This window comes from Olea europaea, unplaced genomic scaffold (genome assembly GCF_002742605.1).
Source record: "Olea europaea var. sylvestris unplaced genomic scaffold, O_europaea_v1 scaffold279, whole genome shotgun sequence".
Classification (NCBI taxonomy): domain Eukaryota; kingdom Viridiplantae; phylum Streptophyta; class Magnoliopsida; order Lamiales; family Oleaceae; genus Olea; species Olea europaea.
The window spans coordinates 68,825-77,790 of record NW_019246376.1 but is presented as its reverse complement, the minus strand read 5'-3'; the positions used below and the strand labels follow the sequence as shown (position 1 = coordinate 77,790).

The 8,966-nt window shown below is 35.0% G+C and overlaps 1 protein-coding gene across 1 annotated transcript in view; it reads left to right on the top strand.

Annotated features, from left to right (window-relative positions):
- Positions 1–8,311, top strand: part of LOC111383931 (AT-hook motif nuclear-localized protein 14-like) — an 11,994-nt gene extending 3,683 nt beyond the window's left edge. The window contains exons 2-5 of the mRNA XM_023008124.1: positions 983–1,035; positions 3,161–3,292; positions 6,709–6,861; positions 7,990–8,311. Coding sequence (XP_022863892.1) covers positions 983–1,035; positions 3,161–3,292; positions 6,709–6,861; positions 7,990–8,238 — 587 coding nt within the window. The 3' untranslated portion in view covers positions 8,239–8,311. The remainder of the gene's footprint in view (positions 1–982; positions 1,036–3,160; positions 3,293–6,708; positions 6,862–7,989) is intronic.
- The last annotated feature ends 655 nt before the right edge of the window (positions 8,312–8,966 follow it).

Genomic DNA, 8,966 nt, shown 5'->3' with positions numbered 1-8,966 from the left:
CTTGTTGTTAGTTTTACATTGAGCATCCATTGTTGCTTGTGTTACCACTACAATTACAGAGTTTCAGATAATAACTTTGCTATTCTGGTGCACAATTTTCCAGAGTCACCACAAACAAGTTAGAATTCATCTTATTTCCTTTTACTTCAAGCTATTATATTTACTAAAATATTCTTAGTTCTTATTTATGCTCAGTAGGATTAGCCCACATATGTTGTTTTCTAATTAATTTGGTTTATGCGATACTTTGCTTTCATGTTTTCCTGAAAAGGACATTTTGCGCATGTGGAAGCTGCTCAATTTTAGTTTTCCCTCTACAAGAGTTAGAATAGAGTTCCAACTAAAAATAACACGCTGTAAGGTTAACTACACAAGTTCCAATTAGGTTTTGAAGTGTCTAGATGTGCAACATATTTGCCATTTTTCTTACAATTTTATAACATATTTTCCATGTTTTATCACACCTCAAATTCTCGGCATGTAATGCTTAAGAGCTACAAAATTTGTCTAATCCCTGATGCAAAGTAAAATGATATGGTACAATAGAAGGGGATATAAAAGGAAAGTGTGAGCATTATAGAGCTTTGTTTGACTAAAGAAGACAAATTAGATTCTTGTTTGGTCCTGGTGGTCACCAACTTCTCAAAGGAAATAAAGGATATACTCAAGGAACTTTGTGCTGCCAAAATCTACTCTAATCAGGGAAGTTTGACTTAGAACCCATGCAAAACGCACAAGGAGATTTACTTGTAACATTTTGTACTTCTATATCATGACTGCTGCTTTTGCTTTTTTCGGTCATCCGTTGCTTCTGGTAGTTAGGATTTTTTCATGGCTGTCTTCTTTTTTAACAAACTTGTTAGACTTTGAAATGCTTATTATTCAATTATAGCTTCTCTTTAGAATATCATTATCATTAAACTTGACTTCTAAGTGGAAATAATAAACGTTTCTCTTTCTTTCTACTTTGGTGGTGATGCAGGCATTATTGGCCAAGGCTTCACACCTCACGTCATCTCTGTGGCAGCCGGAGAAGTACTCTTTTGCATAACTATAAAACATTCCTTACATTATACTGTGTTCTAAACGAAAAATTATTTTGTCTTCATGTAGGTTTTGTGGTTCTTTTGTTGTGAAAGTAACATTTTTATGCTTAAGCTACATTAATTATCTACCTCTACGTTTTCCTTTGTCGTGGATGCGTGGTCACTTTGAATGTATGTGATTATTCCAAGAAAGGATTGTATAATTTGAATTTTGGACTTAATGAATCTGAAAGAAATGCTGAAATAACCATAAATGCATTTTTATTGATCAGTTATCCCTTATCACTTAATTTTTTTAAAATTTATTAATTCATGGGGGTGGCTTACTATGTCACCTGTATGAGCTATAAGTGTCAGGTTGAATGCGCATCAGCGTAGAATCATCTTGGCTTGTACATGTTTTACATTCCTTGATATTTTTCTGCATTGTAAACTGGGGTTTAAATGGAATTCTTTATTTAAAATAAGCACACCAATTAACCTAAAATCATTCTGCAATGGAAGGAATATTTGGATATGTAATTAGATATATCCCATAAAAATGCATGTTCCATAATAAGTTTCGAGGGTATGAAAAGGTACTGGAATGTTTTTAGAGGAGTCCATGTGGATTAAATGGTTCATATAGTTTTGTGAATATTGTTACTTACACATGCTTTATTTACATCGTCATATTCTTATTTTCTGCAAGACTCTTACTTTGTTCTTATATTTCTTCTGTTTTCTTTACCTTTCACATGAGATTCCCTTTCTTTTAATTCTTTTCAGCCTCTGTTGTACAGTTTACAGTTTTATTACATCTATGCAGAGACCAAATTTGACCCTAGCTTTTTTTCTATCAGAATACACACGACTGCAATTTGTTCATTAGACGTCCTTATATACTCTTAATCCATGGTGACATAAGAAAGGACTTGTTCTTACACTCTTGTGATGAAAAGGCCCAAGTATTGCAAATATCACATTGTGTGGATGTGGAACCACAAAAATGAATTAAGGACAGACTTGGACAGTAATGACATCCAAAAAGTTCATATTTACTGGAATAGTGAAATCTAGTAGGACAGGATAAGAAAGCAAGAGGTAGACCATTTTAATAGAATCTTATATGATTGCAATTATATGATTGCAACTGCTTCTTCAGCAATGTTGGACTTCATTAGAGTTTTTGGAAAGGGTAGCACTGGACTGAAGGGGTGACGAAAATGATTCAATGGTTGTTGGAAATAATGAACCCTGAGTTATTCTTTGTACGTGCGTGAGGGACTGGATGGCGGGGACCTGGATGAAAAGTTTGCTTTCTGATGCTTCTTCTTTCTCGGATACTTCAAAAGTTGAACATTATGTAGAAGTGCAATTATAGGTCCCGTTTGGTAGCCTTTTTTTTCAAAATGCATTTTTCTCTCTCTTCTTTTCAACCACATATTCTTTATTAAAATAATATTACATGTAAATCAAAAAAATTTCTTTATTTTTCAACCGCACATTTCACATCAATTTACTATTCTAAAATGCATTTTTGGATAAAAATGACTATCAAACACCCCCATAATCTTTAAGGAAAACCATAGTCAGATCAATGGAGGAGTATGATCCCAGTGGGTTAAATTAAAAAGGCTTTTCCTCATCTTCTTTATCGGCTGCCACATCATAACTGTTGAGCATGTGGTTTTGGTGCCTATTTCATGATAATGTAGTGTAGTTCCACATCTTCTTAAGTAGAATAGTTCCCTGAAGCTACCATGTAAAATATACTTTTTTCTACACAATTTTATACCTATAATAATAGGAATTCCTGATATACAGTTTTTGTGGCATAAGCCAAGTTTCGTGGTGCTCTTTATCTTGATTATTTGCAGTTTGTTCCAAATATGTGTTATGATTTCAACAACAGATTTTGAACTTGATATATTGCCTGCAAGGAACTTTTTATCAATCTACTTCTGGGATTGTGGAGCATTTAATTAAGTTATTTCTGAGATTAAAGACGGGGATTTCATATAGGTTCTCTAAAAATTTTCAATCCAACTTAGCCTATTATATGCTCACTTTTATAACCTTTTGCTTTTATATCTGGAGAACTGTTAGTCAACACAGCTGGTTGAATTTGATAGGATGTGGGTCAGAAGATCATGTCATTTGTGCAACAGAGCAAACGTGAAATTTGTATTATGTCAGCTTCTGGTTCGGTCTCTATTGCATGTCTACACCAGCCAGCAACATCTGGAGGGAGCGTTACATATGAGGTAGATACTTTATAAAACTGTTTTAACATTAAACTCTTCAAGGAGAAGCAATACATAAATTTCATAGTACTCGCATGTGTCTGGTGTTACATGGTTTTAGGTAGCTTCCTGCACACTGTAGTCTTTCCTCCCAAGTCGATTATGAATCTCCAACATCAAAGGGTAGCACCTGAAATTTAGCCACTGCTTGTCTTCCTTTAAAACAAAACTCTTTAATTTCATACTTATTTTTAATCACATTCACACAATAAAATATTTTGCATGTAAACCCAAAACTCTTCCCTATTTTTTAACCATGCGTTCTCCAAAAAACACCATTCAAAATATCATTTTTTTTCAATAATGGCCATCAAACTGGGGCTTAAAGTAAAGTAAATGTATATATAGTTTACCACCATGTATGAGGTTTAAAACAATGTAAATCCCCTTGATATTGAAAATTGATGGGTAAGTAGTCATGAATTTGAAACATGTGAGAGTTCAGCTTGTTAGAAGATAGTAGCATCTGGATTATGAGAGTAATGCTATTTGAACATCATTATGTACATAATGGTATACGGATAGATGCCATAAAAAAATTCAATTATTTTGATCTCTCTTTTTTCTATGTATTTGTACACCATTACGTACAAATAACATTACTCAGATTATGACAACTTGTTTTGACTTCTTGATGGCATCCAAAAGTGTATGACATGACTATTTAGTATATATTCATATTTTGCCAGAAGGGATTTTGGAAAGAGAATTCCTTGGAAGACCCATCCTTGTATGACTTGTCTCCAATAATTTATATTCTTTGGATGTAATTCTAACAAAATCTTACGTGGCAATGGGGCCCACCCAAAAATATATTCTTCTTGTGATCCTTATGTTGTGTCATTAAAATAATCAAAAAATAAAAGTGAGTTAAGAAATTGACCAGGCAAGTATTAACACTCAGTTCATGTATAATAATGAGGTATTGAGGCTGCATTATATAATAGACATTATAGGACCTGTTTGAGCCCTAATTTTGCGGAAAATAGGTTTTGAAATGGTGATTTTTTTTTTGGAGAACATGTGATTAAAAAATAGGGAAAAGTTTTGGATTTATGTGTAGAATTATTTTAGGGAAAATTGCAGCAGAGGCCCCAAATCTTTCAAACATTAGCAAACTTTCTCCAAACCTTTAATTTGTAGCAACTGTTACCCCAAACCTTTCGAAACGTTGCAGCGGAGGCCCCTTTGGACGGTTTCCATTCAAATGTTTGTTAGTTGACCATGAAATTTGACTTTCATCATATTTTAAATTTTTTTGAAAGAGTAAAATTGTAACTTTTCATTTGCTACACTAAAACAAGTTAAAAATTAAATTTTAAAAAATAAAAATAAACATTGTGCATCATCTTCCCCAGCCCCTCTCTCTCTAATTACGCAATGGCTTCCCAAAGGTTGTTAGCCTCAATTTTCCATTCCTTCACCTCCCGCAACCGTATCTTGAGTTCCATATTCTTCGTCCCCAAGCCCCGGCTATGCGCCTCACCAATCGATCACTTCCTCAGTATTGCTCAGTACGCCACCACTGCAGCTGCCCAATCAGATCCATTGATCAGGACCTTCTTTTTGAGTCCTTTGTTCGCTGGCGTGGATGGGGCTGGCAGGGTGACGACTATTTTGCTGGTGATGCGACGGATCCAGTAGCAGCGGACCACGATGGTAAGGCCAAGAACGCAAATGACTGCGGAGAGTAGAGCCGCAAGTATTATTATGTAATCTGAGTTGAGAGATTTGATTGGTGGAGGTGAATCCCTGGACGACAGTCCTTGCAACGGCGGCGACGCGTTTACTCTTTTCTGCAACCCCATGGGTCTTTGATTTTTATTTCCAACGATTTTACTTTTTGCTGGTATATTGGAATGATTTTACCAGAAAATATTTGGTCGGTGGTCGGTGGCAATGGCAGGGGAAGATGATGCACAGTGTTTATTTTTATTTTTTCTTTTTTTAAATTTAATTTTTAACTTATTTTAATGTAGTAAATGAAAAGTTATAATTTTATCCTTCCAAAAAAATTAAAAATATGATGAAAGTCAAATTTCATGGTCAACTAACAGACATTTGGATGAAAACTGTCCAAAAGGGTCTCCGCTACAACGTTTCGAAAGGTTTGGGTTGACGATTGCAACAAATTAAAGGTTTGGGGAAAGTTTGCTAATGTTTGAAAGATTTGGGGTCTCTGCTGCAATTTTCCCATTATTTTATGGTAGAATGTCTAGTTGAAAATGAGTTTTAGAAAAAAATGAGTTTTGGAAAAAATGGAGTTCAAACATAGGCACAATTACCTCTAAATTGATATGATAAGGTGGGGACAGGATGCATTGTCTTATTGTTGATCCACCTGAACTAAGCATTTAGTTTGTGATGACTCTGATGCTAAAACAACAAATTTTTTGTTAATGACCTCTTAGTTTTAATAATGATTGTTAACTATCAAACATTTTTTTTCCATTTCCGTCATTTTCACCTCTCACGCTGCTCTTTTCCACGGAAGAACAATGATTCTTTTTGTAAGTTATCTTATGAAAGATTTAGAGTATATTATTCGGTTGATTTGTACTCTTATTTCTATAAGAATTAGCTTGATGTTATCCGGTTAGGTTAATAACCAAATAAATATGATAAGGAGAGCTTACTTAAGTCTTGAGCCTTTTGCACTTTTGTTATGGCCATTGTAATCAAATTGTAAGGGAAAATGGTATGTCTCTAACCTATTGCCCTAGTAGCAAGTCGGTGCCAAACTTTTTATAGTTGCACAATCAGTAGCCAATGACGAAACCTTTCAAATCATTGTTAAATCGCTATGTGCCTACTGCATGTCTGCTGTTATGAAGCTACGTTTTGCTCCCCAACTTGGGCTGGCATCTGGAAATTTGAAGTGAAGACATTTCCATGAGGACCAACTGATAATTTAATGATGATTTGGACAATTCCTGTCACTGTGGACTGATTTTGCACTGTGATGAAAGGTAGGGGATCAACTTGGTCCTCTTTAAAAGTTGGAGGTCAATGGTGCAAATTTCCTTTTGAGTTTTTTGAAGGTAGATTAGTTCTCGAGGCAACAGTACCTAGGCAACATTTGTGTTAAGTTATTATATAATATAGGACACAATTGAGATTTCTGGCCAAGCATATTCAATTAGCTTTAATGCGGTTCTGCATTACTTTTCCCATGTATGGATTGATATAATTAATGGATGATTGCCAAAACACAATGTTATCTACGTTATCTCTAGCCTAATTAGTTGATCATGGTTCAGCGAGAAGAATTTTCTTCATGAGATATTATAAAGTTGGCTAGTCGAGTAGAAACTCCTATTGTGTCTTATATGTTTCTCCACCATCAAGGTAACTATAATATGGTAGTTTATTCTCAGGGGCTATTTGACATCCTTTCTTTATCTGGATCTTACACGTGCACTGAACTTGGAGGGAGAACTGGAGGACTTAGGGTATGTCTATCTAGTGTTGACGGCCATATCATTGGTGGTGGAGTTGGTGGACCCCTTACCGCTGCAGGACCGATTCAGGTAATAATTGTATAGTGAGAAACAAGATCTTTTGTTAATTCTGCTTTCTATTATTTTTTTTGTTCGAGTGTGTTTATATTTGGATAAATCAAAGCGAGTTTGGAGGTGGCAGAATATGCTATGAATTGCAATGAAAAATCTTTTGCAAGTTTTGATTTGCATGACATTGGCGCCAATAGATAGCTGCTCTATCAAGATTCTATGTATCAACTATTTTTGTTGGATCACTAGTGGAATTTCTATTCCTCTTTGCCATACACTGCACTCTTTCCTATTTTATATGGACAGGCAAATAAGAACACTTCAGATCTTCATAATATATTGTACACGATAAAATATTTATCTGCCTAGCCATTGCATAGTTTGGCCTAGATATCAAGAATTCTGATGGATGAGGATTCCTCCGGGTTTCAGCTTATTTCATTGCACCTGCTGATTGATGCATTTGCAGTTTCAGTTGTTAATCTAAGATGGGACGTCAATTAATTGTTAATGACAAAATCCATATTTGACAAGCCTCGAAAATGTTTTACGGTTACCAAATGTAGAGGATCTTATATAGAGGGGACCTGCAGTAGTTTTCTACCATTGAAAGCAAAGGAAAATAGAGGTTTCTACTATGATATGTCGTATACTTACAGTCTAATAGAATGTAGTACGCATATTATTGTGGAGAGAAAATGAGAAGTCTCTTACATTTGTTTGAGAAAAACTCTCTCTCTGGCTCTATCGCTCTCTAGATGCCAATGTGCAAATAGGGGCGATTAACGTTATGTTTTCTCTTTGGACTTGGACTGCAATTACTAAGTAAACTCCTTGTGTGTATAATAAAAATTCAATTAGCTTTCTCTTACCTACATACAAATGACTACATAGGTTCTATCTGACTTCATTTTGTTTCCTCTCCAAAGAGGAAAGTTCTAAACAATTGAGATTTTTTCCAGAAATTCGATGTGAATACTAATTCATTATCCGGCATGTACAGAATGAAAACTTCATTCTCGACTCTAAAGATAATTTTTATGAAAGCCTTTCATTTGCTTCTCTTTGATGGAAGTTCAATTTTCCCTGAATTATGTATGATAGTTTAGATAATATTAATGGCTTATCTGTTAATGGCATCAACAGGTAATTGTTGGTACGTTCCTAGTAGACACGAAGAAGGATGTTACTGGCAAGCCACTATCACCAATTGGTGGGGCATCCGCTTCAGGTCTGAGCTTCCGTTCATCTGTTGATTCTCATCATCAAACTGTTGGTGGAAGTCAATACATGATACAGCACCAGAGCATGCAATTAACACCTTCACATGCGATGGAATGGAGAGATGCACACCAATCTCCTGAGAATAGTGACTATGAGCCCGTTCCTGAGTAGAAGAATACGCTGGAATTGTGCTCATCTTGTACATTTCTAAGTCATGGGTTTTTATTGGCGCAAAAAGGTTTTATTCCAGGATATACAAATGCCATCAATTTTATTTTCCTAACTAGTGCACTTACTGGTCTTCAATGTGTCCAAACAATATTAACTTCTCAAGGATGCACATTTCTTATTCTATCTCTTCTAGTTACTTGAAATCCAATTTAATACTTTAGCGAACTTAAGTATCCAATAAATCCTGAATCCTCAAGTCTCATAGACAATTCAAGAATCTGAAAATTAACTTTGTGTCCAGGACAAAACAGACCAAACAGCCTCCTGTTGTTGCCTAAAGTTGCTTATAATACCCCAGAAATTTCCATAAATTCCAAAAATCAAAAGCCCACTGGTGTTGGTGAAAAAGAAGCTACAAAAACAGAAAGATGTTTTACCAATTCATTGGCAGCTTTCGTGGATTTGTGATGTGAGATCGACAACAATGACCAGAGCCGGCCCTGAGAATATGGAGGCCCTAGGCGACAAATTTTTTTGAGGCCCTATACACCTTTTTTTTTTTTCCCATGTGTAACAATATTTAATTAAAAAAATATATCTATATTTATATGAAAACCTTGTACAATTTAAAAGATAGAATTGTAAAATAAAATATTACTTACAACTCGAAAGTGGTATGGAATGTAGAGAAAGAAAATGATCATTGTTGTAGAGAGTCTACGTTATTT